Source organism: Triplophysa dalaica, chromosome 9 (assembly GCF_015846415.1).
Source record: "Triplophysa dalaica isolate WHDGS20190420 chromosome 9, ASM1584641v1, whole genome shotgun sequence".
Classification (NCBI taxonomy): domain Eukaryota; kingdom Metazoa; phylum Chordata; class Actinopteri; order Cypriniformes; family Nemacheilidae; genus Triplophysa; species Triplophysa dalaica.
Window position 1 is genome coordinate 11,315,748 of NC_079550.1, and position 18,877 is coordinate 11,334,624.

General features: G+C 36.8%; 1 protein-coding gene across 2 annotated transcripts in view; it reads left to right on the forward strand.

Annotated features, from left to right (window-relative positions):
• The window catches only part of zgc:77784 (uncharacterized protein LOC402947 homolog), a 49,076-nt gene that overhangs the window by 11,547 nt on the left and 18,652 nt on the right, over nucleotides 1-18,877 (forward strand). For both annotated transcript variants that reach the window (XM_056756894.1, XM_056756895.1), the window contains exons 3-8: nucleotides 7,926-8,083; nucleotides 10,173-10,293; nucleotides 10,471-10,609; nucleotides 11,271-11,398; nucleotides 16,088-16,212; nucleotides 18,057-18,228. In XM_056756894.1, coding sequence (XP_056612872.1) covers nucleotides 7,926-8,083; nucleotides 10,173-10,293; nucleotides 10,471-10,609; nucleotides 11,271-11,398; nucleotides 16,088-16,212; nucleotides 18,057-18,228 — 843 coding nt within the window. The remainder of the gene's footprint in view (nucleotides 1-7,925; nucleotides 8,084-10,172; nucleotides 10,294-10,470; nucleotides 10,610-11,270; nucleotides 11,399-16,087; nucleotides 16,213-18,056; nucleotides 18,229-18,877) is intronic.

The window sequence follows — 18,877 nt, forward strand, 5'->3', positions numbered from 1 at the left end:
GCAAAGCTAAATCACAGTATATAGAGGGTTACAGCTTTATCCAAGTAACATACGTATGCCAAAAAGCAAATGCTTAATCTAAAACTTTGTCAAAATGACAGCATGACCAAAGGTCAAAGCCACTAGTTATTTTTTTGGGTGCATAGAAGATCTCACCTTGAATACATGGAATATCTATTCACGTATTCTCTCAGAATAGCAGCTTTGTGTTGAAGCTTTTATGCAAGAGAAACCTATATCTATTTCAAAGCTCTGAATGTGGCAGTCCGTCTGCGGGAGCACAGTGTGGCATTCCCTGAGCCCAGATTAAGATAAAATAGGACAAATAAAAAATAAAACTTGCTTAAAGGGCTCTAGACCCAGCTGTCTCTTTCTTTCTCAGCGTTGGATTATGAAGTAATGGTGTTTTGGTGGGAGCTTTTGCCTAATACGTCTTTCCCCCTGCGCTCTTATCTAAACCCGCTTGAAAGGCTGTTATGGGATTTCTCGCATGCACAATGTTGTTGAACATAGCTCGCTTGCTTTTATCTAACATATCTTTCATGATCTTTGCGTGGTACATTTCTAGTAGTTGCACAATTAAACCTTGACGTAAGATGTTGTGACTGGCTAATATGTAATTGTGTGATGCTCATTGGTGGGAACTGTATTTAAAGTGAGTACAAAAACACATCAATCTCAAATGGGTGCTCGACCAAGAGAGTTAATCCAGGTAGTAACAAAAATCAGCACACCAGAGCTCCAAAATTAAAAAAATTACTTAAATTTAAAATGTTATTATTTAAAAAAAATTCTTATGGAGCACACAAGCTCTTTATTAGACCTCATCAAACATTGTGTTTTTAAAAGTGTGTAAGCCTAATAAAAGTCAGTGGATGGAAACGTTGTGTTAATTAATAAATAAATGTGCTATATATTGGTAGTGTGAGAGATCTCATCCTTTTATTAGTCGTTGCACAGAAAAAATGTCATGTCGACCATGTATTGATCTGTGTTTTGAAGTTACTTTCAGTTCAGTTATGTAGCATATAGGAGACCAAAAACGATAGGGACAGAATTCTTGCTGTCATATTGTAGATAAAAAGCAATTCAGAATACAATGTTATCAGTCTAACAGAAAATAATCACAAGCAGTATGTGGATTAACCCGGTGTTTCTGTGTGGGTGGGGTTCAAATATCCGAGTCTATACATGAGGAACAACATACTGTAGCAGGGATTAACCCACCTCTGGGATGGATTTATTCATGTACCTCTAACAATAACAACATCCAGCATTCTCTTTTCTCACTTACAAGCACATGTCAGGATGCCGGCCCCCCTTATCCCCTCTCACAACATGCATTTTAATGCATCACTGTATAATTACATCATTTCACATGTGGTTGTATGTATGCACCTTGTTAGGCTCCCCTAGTCTTCACAAGTCTCCTCCCACTCACACATGTCGGCAGATTGCCATTGTCAAAACCCAAACAAATTTTTCAGGTTAGAATGTTTGTCCTTCTAGGATCAACATCTGAGTCACCACCGGTCAAATCCGTCTCCGTAGAGGGGGGTTGCAAATGAGCCGTCGTGTGTAAGTAAGGATAGCGCGTGGTGAGTCAGTGGCGGGCTATTAATAATGTACATCCCAACAGGCTTGTCATTTACCATCATCCCATGATCTCTACAGGGGCGGAGAGAAAAGACTACTGGCTTTTTGAAATGAGATTGACCTGTGTGAGATTCAGCTTGGGAAATTTCCTTTGATTCCCATAAATCCAATGCATGGCACTAAATTACCGGAAAACCGGTGGTTGCATTTACATGAATGTGCCATGTTCAGGCATGACGCGGAATAGGCCAAGGTCACGTTCACCCCGGGAGTTTAGTGTGCCTTCATCAAAATATGCTGTCTAACAGCCTTAAAGGCAAGACAGGTGATCCTTTCCAGAATTTTTTTGTCATGTTGGTTGGAAATCTCTTTACAATCTGATAGCAATGTAATCTGAAAGTATAGTGGTCAAATAATATTTTTATTACGTCATTGAAAGGTGTAGGGCCAAAAAACTTTCGCCCAATCAAAACGTATGCTGTGACTAGTCATGTGTAGATTTTCAGGTAACGTATTTTGCATACCACTGCGCACCCTCTTCACACAGACATCATAGGTCATCTGATCGCTCATGTCTGCTGAGTCATTAATGCTGGGAGAATGGTAGACAATCAGCAACAATCAAACAATCAAAGTAAATCTACAAAAAAAAGCAGTTTTAAAAAAAGCAGTGATGAAAAAGCATCTGGATCGTGATAGAGGAAAAATTTAAATTAACAACGGTTCAGTTTACATGATGGAGACAGCTCCGGCAGGCAAAGAGTCTGAAAAACAATACCATGGTTGCTCTCTTTCTTCTGCACAGGCATGTACATGCTTTGAATATAATTTAATGGATTTAGTTTGTAGTTAGTTACGTGGATTTACAAAATACATTCATTTGTTTGGAGGAGGCGTGGCTTTAGAAGGCCAATCGCATATAATTTAATTGCGAGCAGGCTAAAGTTAGCACCTTTCTAAATCAACCACCCCACCTTTAAGGTTAAACTTGTGTTACACCCAATTTACTGAAGTGCTTAATGAAAACAGCGGCTGTGTCTCAAAAACCAGTGAGCAGCCTACCTAGGCATCATTTAAGTGGCTACCCTCTGGGGTTCTCACAAGATTTACTGTCAACATTTTGGGTTTCTCACTAGGGTTTTTATGTTTGTTTGTTTGTTTAAACATTTTACAATTTTTATTTCATTGCCATTGTCACTCTCTTGGCTTGCTAGGAGACTGCTAACATTAGCTTAGTTTAGTTTTTGTCAATTCTGTTAACATCCCTTTTATTTTGATGGTTCTTCCACGATCTTAACAACTTCACTATTTTATTCCTTTTCGGTATGTGATTCAAAGATTAATTTCATGATATTCGTTCATGTAACACTCCTGTAAAGTTTCACATTTTTGCATTATTACCATTTAATAAATGCTATGTGGCCACAGATTAACTTCCGGTAGACCTCTGCAAAGAATCTAAAGATTTTTTTTAATTTCCTGTTTCCTGGTTTTTCTATTTTCATTAACCGATGTAGCATTGTAAAAAAGCGCTAAAACTTGAACTGAATTGTTTTCAACCAATGGTTGGGTCAACAAGGGTCAAACCCAATCATTGGGTTAAATGAACCCAGAAAATGTTAATATTTGACTCAACCATGGGTTGAAACAACTGAGCATAGCTTTATTTATAACCCAACGGTTGGGTTATATCCCTATTTGACCCCACGTTGAAAATTACACAGATTTTCAAGAATGTACCTCAAGATAAGACATCAACACAGAGATACCCCTGCTTTTAAAAAACAGAATAGTTCAGTAAAATGTGTTAGATTTTAAATAGTATACATGGGGACCTAGGTTCAAATACTGAACAGATGTTTTTTTTACTTCCTTTTAGCACTGGAAAATTGCAGCTGACCTCGCCAGACAGTGACCATTGTGCATTTATGTTGTGAAGAAAAGAGTTTTGACATTTTGGTAATAACTCCTTTTGTGTTTCACAGAAACAAAGACCTGCACAAGTTATAAGCATTGCGAGGGTGGGTAGATAATTTAAAGTAGATGATGTGCAAATCTTGCCACTGACATGCGAATCATGTCTTCCATAAAATTTCTGATAAACATTTCTTACAACATTGTGAGTTACTTATAAAAGAAGTTGCATTCAATATCCACTTGGCTTTCAAAATCTGAGTGTGCATGACCTTTCTGGACACGGACAATATGGAAGAAGGATATTTCCTCCTAATTCCTGTTGATTATTTCCATAAATCATTTTAGCAGCTGAAGTAATTGGCTTTAACAGCATATGTAAGAGATGATAATGATTTCGCTCTGCAAGGTCTGTTCAGGGTGGAAGGTAGCCAAGCATAATTAAAGAGTGACCATAATGTTCTCTGCCGGTCATGTGATCCAGCCAAGCTTTCAGCTGTATCTAATGAGGCTCTCAGCTCATGTCAGTCACCTTAAAGATGACTAAATGTTACGCTGCCTTCCCTTTTCCTGCTTTATAGCAAAGCGTAGAGGATGAGAGTGGGAAGAATAGCTTCCCCCACAGACAGCCAAGAGGGATGAACATTGTCAGAGCCAAAGCGTGTATCATTCTCTCCCCGTTGCAAGACACGTGGTATCGCCAAGAGCACTTACAGGCATTGTGCGGGCCGGCCGAGTAAAGGTAAACGGTGACACTGTTTTCCCCTTTCCTTTTCTAACCAGAGCTCATGAATTACGCATGACTCATCTCCTGAAAAATGCAACATGCTGGGGGCTGTTTGGGAACAGCCTGTCCTTGTCCTGGTTTGTGCATATGCCTCCCGCGAGTTACATTCCGTTCAGGAGGTGACGGCCACCACAGTGGACTGCAGGGGACGAATCTGTAAGCGCACTGCCAATTTCAAAGTTCATGCATGAATATGTCTGCGCATTACTCTGGCGAGGTTATATATTTTTGTCGGGGGGCCACCGGTCACCCTCTGCGACAGTTTAGCTCTCGTCAGAGTGGGCGTGTCTTATGTGATTTGGATCCGGGGGGCATATAGCGGGTAAGTTGGGTTTTGCAAGATAGATGACGGTATTGTGTTTACATTTAGATTCTGCAAGATCTGCACTCTCTCTCTCTCTCTCTCTCTCTCTCTCAGACATGCTTTTACATTAAAAAAGGCCTATTATTTGTTTATACACTTTCATGAAAAATGGCCATAGGGAAGGAGTGGACGCTCATTTTGCATTGGCAGTCAAGCACGAGGGAGTCAGCAGCTTCTACAGCCAAAGGGGAAACGGACGATTGAATAATTTTATAGTCAGTTAGTTTTCTAATCCATCTTGGCTTTGGGGAATGAATTTAGCTATAATTGGTTGGTATCGTGTTTAGCTAAATGTCAAATCTGTTGTGGTCCACTTTTGCTTTTAGCCACGTAGTTAAAATCAATTACAACACAAAATGAATGCAAATGATGTATTCTAGGTTAGTGATGAACCGATATATTGTTGATATATTTTGAGATTACGAATAATATCCAAAGGCAACAAATTCTCCCTTGGATGTATTCTGAAATGTGACGACAGGCTTGTCTGGGGATTTTTTTGCACTACAATGTATGTTTTTTTATTCACCCTAAAAAATTGCAATCATGTGGTAGCGTCTAAAATAAATAACAATTATGATAGAATGACTATAAAATAGTACATTTGGCTATACTAAGTAAAGTTATTTTATGGCTCATGTCAGGTAGATTTTACCAGTTTTATTCAATTATTAAAAATGTGTTTAAAACGTTGTAGACTGTTTCAAAGCCACAATATAAACAATTGTTACTGCGCATGCACGCTTCTGTGGCCCAAACTTAACTTTCGGTACACATCCATAAAGAATAGAGTACCTTGAGTATATTTATGAAAACAAGCAAAATAAATAACAAGTAAATTACATTATCTACATAATTTAGAAGTATGTCTTGTCAGTATTACTTTGGGTTACCAGTAGAAGAACCCTATGCTTGGCTAAATTTATGACAATGTTACACTACCCATTCAACAAATTGTTTATTTAATAAAATTAATATTTAATACAATTATTGTACAATAAAGTGTTAATATAAATGAACATGAATGAAGATGAAATGCAATTTAAATAATTTATTAAGTTATATTGATAGCTATTACCAGACCGATAAGCTACAAGCACAAACCTGAAGTTAACTATGGCTCACGTGCACACGTGCAAAATAATTTAAGAGGTTTGACATTACATTGCAAACAACACATGCACAAGGTTTTTAAAGACATAGCTCAGGAAAATGACAAAAAAATATGACTACAAGACATAAACAACAAATATAAATACATATAAAACTGTAGTCAACACTGTAGTATTTGTTTTACTATCTGAATAAACCACATATTCTCTGAGATGCTGCACTTTCCTGTCAAATAATTTTGTGTAGTATAATACCTTTAAATTTAGTGTTTTTTACATTCGTACCATGCAACTCATATAGTGATGGTCATTTCGAACCTGTGGAGCACTAAAAGCAAATATTGTGCAAAAACACTCTCCTGGATACCACTTTTGGTAACAATTGTAAATGATGCTCATGATGATCAGCTACACTGCTCTTCAGATGTTGCATTGGCATTAGCCAGTGATAATCTCACAACGCCCACTATACATGTTAAGATATCTCACTTTGAAGAAATTTAGCGTGTGGGTATGTGACAGATTGTGTTGGTGCTGGTCATGGTCCGAGTGGGGGGGAGCTCTGAGTGCACAGACTGACAGATGACCATTTCAAATCCTAATGTGAGATCTTAGACACGTCTTGCTCAATGACAGACCCACACCATTTGTCCTAGCTTGACAGTTATGAATATTCATAGACAGGAGATGAGGATAAGTTTAACTAACAAAGAGTGTGGAAGTCTCAGAGCTCTGGATATCACCAATAACATGACATTTCAATGAATATTTATAAGTAATTATCACAAGTCATTGTATTTTGAAAGGTCAGCCAAGCGACGGTGTGGCCAGAATTTTGTAATGCAGAAGATCTGCCTCAGAGGTCATATCATAATTATGATTTCCATGCTTGAGTTTATTTATTTGGCGTCGTTTTCGTGCTTCACGTTGTGTGGAATTCAGTTTCCTTTTGCAGCCGTAAATGGTGAGATTACGGTTTATAATTGCAAAGTTAATCGAAAAAAATTCTTGAACAGAGTGTTTAATAGATAAGACAGGAAGATACAGTTACTGTCAGACTGATAATTAATCTGTGGACATCGGTGTTTAAAAACACATTCGTATTTCACAGAAATGAGTGGCACTTATGTTTATATGTGTATGTGCGGCTCTGTGCCCGCTGCCAGTGAGAATCTACCACCCTGTAGGAGCTCACCGTTTGATGTAGAAACCTCAAAGGGCCCCCAAGGCTGCTGCCATAGGGCAGGGGTCGCATTTTTAATCTGTCAATCACTACCAGGGATCTATGGGTAGCTTTCCTGTTAAGTCAGGTGGCAGGAAGCGCAGCATTTCGCTCTCAGTTTGAAATGTAGGAAGAGAATTGAAGAAAGGGCAGGGTTGAATGTGTGCATTATACGGATGCTTAGTAAGGTAAACGCAAGCAGCCGTTGTTGAATCTTAAATGGATACTTCACCAAAAAATTTCAATTCTTTCATTATTTTCTCACTTCGAGTTGTTCCAAATGTGTATAAATGTATTTGTTTTGATGAACACAGAGAAATATGTTTGAAAAAATGCTTATGACCAAACAGATCTCAACACTCATTGACTTCCACAGTAGGAAAAAAACAATGATAGTCAAAATTGCCCCAGACCTGTTTGCTGTCTTGCGTTCTTCAAAATATCTTCTTTAATGTTCAACAGAACAATTAAAAAGATTAATTCATTTTTCCTACTGTGGGAGATGGTTATAAGCATTATTCCAAATATCTTTCTCTGTGTTCATCAGAACAAATAAATGTATACACATTTGGAACAACTCGAAGTTAAGTAAATGATGACAGAATTGTCATTTTTGGGTGAAGTATCACTTTAACATCTGCAGAGTTAACCAAACCCTCCCTAGGTGGATTTCGTCATGCAAGACTTTTAAAGAAACTCAGTCACGTCTCTTTTCTGCAGTCAATTATTCAGTCGTATTTAAATGTGAATGCGTTGTTATGAAAAAAGTTTATTATTGATAAGCAGAGGGATCGCGAGGACATTCACATGCGATGAGAAGACAGAAATTCATTTCTGTCTTCGTTCCTCAGTGAAGATCAACAAACATCTCACACAAAGATTATAAAATACTAAACAGAAACATCTAACACTTCTCTCAATCTCCCACAGTTCTCCGAGATGATTTCCGGCAGCCTCCCAATGATGTGGTGGTGGCAGCCGGGGAGCCCTCCGTGATGGAGTGCGTCCCTCCACGGGGTCACCCCGAGCCCACTGTCTCCTGGAAGAGGAATAACGTTCGTGTCAATGACAAGGACGGCAGGATCTCTGTGAGTAAATACATAAAAGTGAAAGGGTGGCACAGGACTGATTTGAGGGTTATGGGTAGTAATGCAATAGCGACGTCAGCATCTTCACAACCAGCATTGATTGAAAGATGATTCAGTGTGTGAGGTCATTTCCTGTTCTCTTCCATTAAATGGCATCATTGCTGCCAGAAATAAGTGTTTTTGTAGAAGTGCACAGTCATGATGTCAATTGTTACTGAGTTATGAGCTCTTTAAAATTTTATTTGCTTCACATAGAAAGAAATGAGGCTAAATTCTGGATTACTGGAGGTACAGAAGAGACCTCGAGAATTTCTTAAACTGCTCAGGTTTGCAAGTAGCCTTTCAAAACAAGAATAAATATTCTGGAAAGTTATGTTAAATAATACATTTCAATATATTGGAATCAAATCCTTATATTTTTCAGTATATGAAAAGTGTTATTCAATATTTTGTACTAATTAATATGTCAACAATATACCATTCTATATATTTTTTAATATACAGCTGAAAAAAAAATATCCATTTCATTTCAAAGACCATTTTCATTTTTTTCTGAATTTACTATTTCTAGGTTTGTGTTTTGGTAAAATCATTTTTGTGTTTTATTCTGTGAACTACTAACAAAATTTCTTCCAAATTTCAAACATAGTTTTGTCTCTATTTGCATTTATTCAAAATAACAGATAAGATGCTCTGTAATTTTTTCAGACCTCAAATAATGCAAAGAAAACAAGTTCATATTCACTTTAAAGCAATACAGTACTATTTGTACATGTATTTAGGAAAGTTCAACAAAATAGTTTTATGGAATAACCTGGATTTTTATATGGATTTTTTCATGTGTCTTGACCATAGACTGCATAAAATATGGATGTAGTGTCCGCGACGTCTGCTGTAGGTTTGTGTAGAGTAATTAAGCCTAAAGTAACTGGAGGAGCTCTTTGCCATCTTGGCATCGCGCGTCATTCCTGGATAATCGAAAATGGGCTAAAAGGCGGGACGTGGTTAGAGCTGAGGCACCTGGTTTACTGAAACCACTTGTCACTCTAGTGGCCACGCACCTAATTTGCAGAATTTTAAGGCTTTATGTAAGTTAAACTGGGGGGTTATAAAAAATTGACCCTCCTCAAAGTTGTCATGAAGGGTAAAATTAAATATCTAGACCAAAATAATTTTTGTACCAGGCTGTAAACGTGTTTTTTTCTTCTGTAAAGTTGCCCATTTTAACATGGAGCTCAATGAGATTCTGCTCTCTTTTGGTGCCAGTCTCTAGCGGCAAGTCAATAAATTGCAATAAAAGTCACTTCCGTGTTGGTTTCACGAGAGAGACCAGAAGATTGCCCCTTGGTCTTGACATGCTGTCAGTCTTTCACATTGCTGTTGGATGACTTTATTTCACTCCTAAGTTTGATGTTGTTTAAATTCAACAAACACTTGACTGGAATCGACATAATACTTCTAGAAATGGTGATTAAATGAACATTTGGAATTGTCTCATAATTTTTTATGTTATTTTTATATATTGAGAGTTAATATATAGGAAAATATAAGTCTGAGATGTATGGATGTCCCATTTAATTCCTCCAAAACCAATTAGTAAGGAATTGTAGAAGAAACATTTTAGACTATGTAAATCTATGTAGAATATTTTTAGACTATGTAACATTTTAGACTATTTACGTTTACGTTAGTGAGCACTCTGTTGTCAAAAGCGCAACCTCTAAGAATATGCAATTACATTTTTCTTTGGCAGCCCATGGTCCAAAAATGCAAATTTCATATCTGGGGTTTAAGACCGCAGGCTGAACAGCTCTATCCTTTTGTAGCATTGCCATGTCAACTCCAAAACTTTGAATAACTTAAATGTTAAAGTTAAAATGTGCTTTACGTGATAACATTTAAATAAAGTGGTTATATTTGAGAAAAATTATAACATTACTGGTTACACCAATGAAAGTCATTGTTAAAGGTCAGATCATGTAGAAAAAACTCTGTACAGTAACTCAAGGTACAGTAACAACTGCACAACAACTTATTAGCCCAGTTTTTCTAATGCTTTGACTGATAGGTCACATATTTTTGCATTCAGATACGTGGTGGTAAACTGGTGATATCACACACCCGAAAGAGTGATGCAGGCATGTATGTGTGCGTGGGCACCAACATGGTGGGCGAGAAAGACAGTGATCCAGCCGAACTGGTGGTGTATGGTAAGTTCCATTTTCTGACTCATTTTTGGTATTGCAAAAGGGTGAAAATGACCTTGTACAATTGTATGTGTGCTCAGACATTGCTTCAAAGCAGAAAAACAAAACATTTCTGTACGATGTGAATTTGGAAAAAGATAATAAAAGTGGAATTGAGTTTGTGTTTGTTTGCTGGAACAGAGAAACCAGTCTTCATCCGTCGGCCAGTGAATCAGATTGTATTGGCTGAGGAGACAGTTGACTTCATTTGTGAGGTGCATGGAGATCCGGCTCCAACTGTGCGCTGGAATAGAGACGATGGAGAACTTCCACGGGGGAGGTCAGATTCCACCTACCGACGTTTCTGATAGCTTTTTGGATCTCAGATGCCAGTTTAATGACATTTTATATAGTAGTTAAAGTAGTTAATGGAGAATCAATTTTTTGTTGCCAACATGCTTGAATTACAGAGGAAATAAGGTCATTATTAAAGCAAACAAACATCAAACTGACCTTTTTAAAAAAATGTGTTTCCACTCACAAAGAGCAAAAATGTTTCATTTAATTATGCAACACCAAACGCACAGAAAACCTAACACACGTTTAATTAATTACATACTTTTTGTATTAATTAATACAAAACATGTATTACAATAATTTGTGTTTTTTGTCTCTAGACTTGTTGAGCTCAAATGTGACACACAGATTTGGCAAGACAGCATTAGGAGAAGTCATTCCTCCATTGACTTTTGTTGTATCCAAATAGATGTAGTTTTTTAAAAAGTGAGAAAAATCCCCAAAATAAAAAACTGTTTGTATTTCACAACTAAAAGCTGCTCAGAACACAATGCAATAGAAACAAAGACATGTATTGTATGGTCAGACAGAAACATTCTTGGAAGTACTGTACAGAGTGAGTAGGAAATGTAGGAGGAAGGTGTGATGATTCGGCTCCATATACACTATACATAGACCTCTGTTTTCTCTTTCTTGCCGAATAGATTTGAGATCAGCAGTGACAACAGCCTCCGTCTGATACGGGTGAGAGAGGAGGATGAGGGTACTTACACATGTGTCACAGAAAACAGCGTGGGCAAAACAGAAGCCTCCGCCGTGCTACAGGTCCACGGTAAAACATCCATATGTGCATTGCTCTCTGGCATTAATGTGTGTTTTGACAAACCGTAGCACGCATGAAATATAAATCAAAAAGAAGTGATTTGATATTCTTGGCTTCATGCATCAGATCTTCATCTCCATTAAACAGACCTCACCACAGACATTTAAACCCATTTAGGTGGAATCTGTCTGATCTGTGTGAAGTCAGGTGGAGGCATTTCCTTTTAAAGATTAACTCTAGTGACCTTCATCACTACCCTTACAAAGATGTATCATGGCTTAACTACATAGTAACCATAGTTTTTTAGTAAAACTGTAGTAAACACAAATGTGCTATGGTATACTGTATTACTGCAGATGATAATACAAATTAAAATCATAGTATTTGAATTCGAACTATGGTAATATAAATAATGTTTAGCGCAACTATGATTTCTGTGTCACAAAAAAACATGAAAAACGTAGAAGTGTGACACGATGAATAAAGATGTTACAATTCAAAAAATGTTGGAAACATTTGGCATAATATAGCTATACAAGTAAACAAAATATGAGCTAGTGGTCTTTGATTATTTAATACAAAATTAAATAATCAAAGTAAAAAAAACTTGGAAATTGCTTTGGATAAAAATTGCTACTAAATAAATAAATAACAAGTTAAATAAATATTACTTTAATAGAAGTCCACATTAAAAAGTTCAAAAGCCTTACATTTTGAAGTTAAATCAAATTGACTTAACAAGTCACGTGAATTGAAATTTTGTTACAGTGACTTAAACATTTGAACCAATTTTAAATTCATTCATAATACATATGAAATGCAACTTTTTAAGTCAGTTTAATATAATTTTAGATTTAAGTGACTTGTAAAGCCAATTTAAATTTAACCCTTACATTTTAAGGCAGGTTATAAAGTTGAACAGTTTACAGTGAAAAAATAGTACTACACGAATGGAAAAAAACACTCTTTATTAAAATAAAATGTATTATTGTGTGTAACACACAATAGACTAGACTCTCTTAACATGTTAGCATGTTGCTAAGCTAACAGCAACTACTATTAGCATAAAAATACACAAATGTTGTTACACAGTTAACAAATATCGAGTAGCTTCAGTGAAACTAAAAATAAGTCGTAAGTCCTGTGTGGTGTAACTCCAGGATCTGTAGGCAGCTAACTAGGTTTTGGAAGAAAACAAGTATGTCAGGCTTATGTCAAAGCGTATGGATTACTATATCTGACAGCTGTTATAGAAAGACGTTGTGCTCCAGCAAACTGACATTGAGCAAAGGCACTGTTAATAGGACGTGGCAGTGAAGTTTGTGCGTTTGCGTATGCGAAGAAGCAAGAGGGAGAACTGGAAAAAGAATGTTAACTGGCACAACCCGAGGAGGCAGCTGTAGTGGCCCTGGTTCAATTCATCCTCCAGTTATTTAGCCAATCTGAATTAAGATGAGACCAAGCAGCTCTGCCTCTCTGCATCTCCATTTTCTGACTCAGGGTCATTCCTTGATGTTTCATTTGCAAATTTTCTGTCTCATTTGCCTTGATGTTTTGTTGCCCTTCATCATCTCATCCAGAGCAATCCTTCCTTCCTCCGCTCCATGCTGTCGCTCCCCATAAGGTGGCTCAGGAAGTGACTGTTTTATGTGGACTGCATTGTGGGTGTGATAGGAAATAGCGTGAAGATACTTGAAAAAGGCTTTTGAAGACATGTGATACTCCCACGAGGTTTCATGGGAAAATAATGCATGAAATGTTAAGTTTTGAGGGGCTTTTTTACCTTCACGTCAATAACATTGACACATGAACGATTAAAACGTTCTAATAAAAAAAAACTTTCATCATTTATACACCCTCAAGTGAAATGAACACTATAAGAAAGTGACCGAATCATCTTTAAGAACGTTATTGTAATAAAGTAATGAATTCCATTTGTTAACACTCACATCCCGTGTGATGTTATGTGAACGAACACCTGGGTTCGTATTTGATTGACGGGGCCCTAGGCTGTCAGGGTAACAGCGTCTTCTCTGATCATCTCAGCAGATGCTTGCTGCCATCCCACCACATGTATTCTCAACTTTGACATACCAGATAGCAAAGCCACAGCATCCGTGATTTAATGCACTGAAGATTACGGACTGACCACGCACATCTGCTGTTTCTACACATATCAGACCAGTGCACTCAATGAGAGTCCATTTGCATAAGAGCTTTTTACCCAGCCTGGCAAAATACCCACGCCATCGAGTCATGAGTCAAATACATTCTCATTCCCTTGATCATCTGAAATGTACCCTGTATTAAAAAACGTACAAATTGGTGCATTCTAATGCTGTTGCTTTTAAAGGAATAATTCATAGAAAATGAAAATGCCGTCATTTTTTTACCCCCTCTCATGATGTTCCAAACCCGTATGATTGTCTTTCGTCTGTGGAACACAAAAGGTGGATTTTTATGCTGCCAATTTTAGGCTCCAATGTAAAATTTTTAATGACATCAGGGTGAGTTAAGGATGACAAAGTATTTTCTATTTTAGGGTAAAGTGGTTCTTCAAGCCTTCAGAATATCAGTGTAAAAGGTAACAACTCATTATTTTGGTGCCTAAAGCTGACATATATATAAACGTACAATGACAGTCACCTGAAGTCTACATTTAGCTCTGTAAGAACCTCCAGCCACATTTTCTCATGCTATTCTTCTTCATAGGTTTAAGTGATCTTTGTTGATTCCTCATCAGGAGCTGTTATTTGTGTGGGAGCTTGTAGTCCTGTCAAAAAGAAAAAATGTGAAAATGGAAAAACAACACAGATGAGTCAGATCCTAATATTTTCTCCCTGTCTGCTTTTCACGCTCTCATACTCTTTCTCTCACAAACCTACTGTGAAGTTTCTGAACAGCAGGGTATTGGTCTGGTTCTCTAAGCATAGACATGCAGCCCCGAGCTCAACACTGTACTAAAGATTGAACGGAATATGGCCTCCGGGTGGTTGTCCGTGGTTATGTTTGGCTTTAATGAAACCTCAGATTGCTGAACCAAGGAGCAGCCGTCTCAAACAGCTCGCCCTGCCCGGTGATCGGTCAGATTGGCGTGAAAACAGATGTTTATTCGCATCGTGCGTCCATGGCTTTCCCAGCATGGGCTGCAGACTCCAGCAAGGGGAATCTACTTTGCAGACACAACTAATTACTTCCCTTAATCCAGGCTGAGTGGAGAATCTATATGTTTTAAGCGCTCTTAAACACTAATGTGAAAATCACAGTGCTGATGAGTCTCGCAGGGCAGCACTTAACTGATCAGAGATCTGCAATGCTTGAAAAAAACACGTGATTGCAGTTTATTTTTTTGTGCGTATTGATCACAGATACAGTATGGGGTATAAGGGATGTTGCCTTAAATTGATCCAAGTGGTGGAAAAGATTAGGAAAGGAAAACGTTTTCTAAAATGTCTCAATTGTATCTCTTAGATTACATTGAGAGCAGGTTTAGCAAATTTTGCATTTTTATGTATAGGAATTCAGCAGACATCTAAATGACTTGTAAGAATGCGGAAAACAATACATTTTACCTCCCAAGACAAATAATCTAGAGCAATTTAAGCATTTTAGAGCGATGTTTCTCAACAATGTGACTAATTAAATCTTAATTCATTTTTCAGTGCAATTAAAAAGCAACAACTGAGCAATACAATCTTCCGCTGGGCGTGTTAGGTTGTTTATATGGTGCTAACAGTATATGTCATTTTCTGAACCCGCTTTATCCCTTGGTATCATTTTTTACTATCTGCAAAAAAAATTATAAATATAAAAAATTGTACTTTTACAAAATTGATTGAACAGAATTATCTTGGATTTGTTTTTAAGTACGGTAAATACATTAATTTCAAATTATAGAAATAAACTAGAAATTAAAAAAAAAACATATATATATATATATATATATATATATATTGTGTTTTTGATATGGTGTCCCAGCTGCTTTGAATATCACCTTTTTGTGGGATGACATATGATATATGAAATATATGAAAAAAATATATATATCGCTGCTGTCCTTTTAAAATCTTCATATTTTGTGATCGTTATTTTTTGTCATAAATCATTTTTATTTGTCACCTTTTATGCAAATACAGTATCTAATCAATAAAAAGTATAAAAAATGCTTGTCAACTTTGACAACACGTATTTAATCATTTAAAAAGTACAGTGTTTTTTCCATTTCCTAAAAACAGCGAATTTAAACATCAAGGTTTTGGAAGGAAAGCATCGATATAGGAAAAAACTTTAAATATGCCAGTAAAACCCAAATAGTTATTTCGGATGATTTACTGTTTTCTACATAAAATCATTTTACGTAAAGTAAAGAACATTCTGTAATATAACTTGCTATCTTTTATTTTGAATGAGTAAGGCCAAACCATACCAACTTCCAGATTTTTTGTTGTTTTTGCAATGTCATCAAACATAGTGTCAATAAAATCATTATTTTCGGTATTACAAATAGAACATTGTGTATTATATACTGAAATGTATCATATAATCTGTTATTTGCAGTCTTAATCACATATTTTGTCATTTCATGGCTATGGCTCATGATCTGATTAAATTCACCAACAGAATCACATATGTAAAATGCAGAAAACAAACTGTAAAAAGCATGCTTAAATTCTCTAAATTGTCAAATCCTGGTGTCAGTTCCCCCACAGATTGATATACGTCCACAGGATCAAGTCACTGCCCAAGGACGAACTGTCACATTTCAGTGTGGTACCCAGGGAAACCCCCCTCCAGCTGTTTTCTGGCAGAAAGAAGGCAGTCAGGTGAGAACAACTTCTGCTTCCTAACAATATATCCAACATCCCATGTGCTCAAACAATGACACTGTATAATAAGACATAACAAATGGCTACACTTTTTATTCATACATGATTCTTGATAAAAGTAAGTTGTGATCAAAATAATGTCTACATGAAATTTTCATAAAAGAGTAAATATTTTGTGATTTTTAAGGTCCTACTTGGGTTCATGGAGTGTCCAACAACAATTTTACATACATACAAGGTGTTAAACACTATCATTTTCTAATAATAGCCAGTTATTATTACCTTACTTCTTGACTGACTCTCAAATGATTCATTCAGCGAATCATCTGTCTAATCCCCTCCAGTAATCTCACTTGTGCCCCTGCGCAGTTCAGTCATAGTGGATTTTTTATGCTCGCATGAATATGTCTTTATAATACTGTGCATTCAAAAATACTTCACACATTTTACGGTCCTGATGGTTTGTGCGTAACCGCATTAATATAATCGCTTCGTTCTGTTTCTATTAAGTGAATAGGCTCAGTAGCAACAATCACAGTTCTGCCATAATCACATTATGAGAGTGCATGTAAATGCAGCCATTGTCAGGCAGTATAATCCAATACCCCTCTTTGTACCGTGTGTGGGTTACCAGAGCCTGATTGGAGATCAAAGGCTGTTCTCTTGATCTAAAGATGTTTCATTTGTGTCTCAGATCATGTTTATCATTGACTCATTGACTTAGCCAGTGCTTGAAAACAAGCCCGGAGCCTCTGGGTGATTATATTGCTGCTGATTAGTGTTGCATTGCTGATTGCGCTGAAGAGATGATTCAGAGTGTTAGATCGGTCCGGCCCGGCGAGCTTTCAAAGGCATTATGACAAACCTCGAGCGAGAGTTGGGTCTCCTAAGAGGAAAAAATGGAGACTTGTGAAGAGGTGGGAGGAGTTAGTTTGACACAGAGGAACATCGGGAACATCCCTATGGCCCACAAAAGCACTGCGTTTAGTATAATAGCAATTTATAGGATGCTTCCTCTCTAAAAATAGACCTCCGTCAGGCCAGGAAAGTGCTAAAGAGCACTCAGATTTGATTTTTCGCAGTTGTACTGGAGCCGGTAGGTGGTCTGTGAAATGGATTCTAACAGCCAGTTTTAACCAAGTGCATAGAACTGTTAGAAAGAGCCCTGTTTACTTTTAAAGGGATAATTCACCCAAAAATAAAAATTGATTGACCGTCATGTCATTTCTGTGGAACACAAAAGAAGATATGTTGAGAAACGTCTCTGTGGTTTTGTGGCCATACAATGGATGACAATTAGGGCCAATGTTGTTTGGTTACTAACATTCATCAAAATATCTTCTTTTGTGTTCAGAAGAAGAAGGAAAGTCATGAGTAAAGTGAGTAATGATGAAAGAATAACATTTTTGGGTGAACTATCTCTTTAATGAAAAGGACAGTTTTAATTTAATGCATTAATATTTTTGTCATATTTTAAAGAAACCATATTAAATGCTTTGATAATTTCAGTCATACATTTTTACCCTTACTTGAATCAAATTGTTTTGCTGAACTTTTTTAATATCTGTTTTACTTTTACATGTATCAACTTAATTTCAGAATACATGGCCATTTGTACTGTAAATGACCCATCCATATAGTTCTCTTAACAATTGTTCTGGTTGTACTGGATCCCGTGGAGGAACATTTGAGTTTGTCTATAGAGTGCTTTGGAAAGAACGCAAAAAAATCCTGTTTTACATAATATGTCCTTAACTTGTAAACCAGATTTTTGTGTTACTCAGAACGCTGGGTAGTCTGCCAACGGTGTGGTGTGAACCCAAGAATCTGCTCTGTCATAGATGCTGCTTTTCCCCGGCCAACCTCCGTCCCAGTTGGGCCGTTATTCTGTGTCGATGAGCGGAGATCTGTCCATTTCTGATATTCACTCGGAGGACTCGGGGTACTATATCTGCCAGGCGATCAGTGTGGCGGGAAGTGTAGTTGCCAAAGCTCTGCTGGAAGTGAAAACCGGTGAGTGTTTGGGATTGGCATCTCAAGAGAAAATTGTAAAGAAAACCCCTCGTATTAACCAACTGCCTGAGCGTAAACACACTTTTCATTTTTTAAATGATAAAACCTTTTATAATGAAGCCAAGTTTTTCTTTAATAGGACTTCTATATACATTAAATTTAATTTAATATATTTTATTTCAGTTTTAGTTTAGTTTTTATTTATTGTCAGTTTATAATTTCAGTACCTCAACAAAATAATAAAAACTTATTTATAACCTTATTTTCAATTTATATGATTTTTAATTGAAAATATTTACAATTTTTGTGTAGATTCTTTTTTTCTATATTTATTCCAATATTTTATTTGAATTCAAGCTTTTAGTTTTCTAAGTAATAAGACGTACAAATTTTTCTCATGGTGAACAAAAACACTGTGATGTCATGTTGGTGGAATCCTGTGGTCAGTATTTACCCAGCAACCATCTAGCAACCCGACAGAACACCCTAGCAACTGCATAGCATCACATACAACACTAAATTAGGAACAACAAAGCAACCCTTCACAACTAAATTAGCGTTGTGGTGGCAAATTCTGCACGGTCTAGCACCACACATCAAATGCAGTTTTATAGTACTAAGACACACATCTAAATTAAAACCACAATTC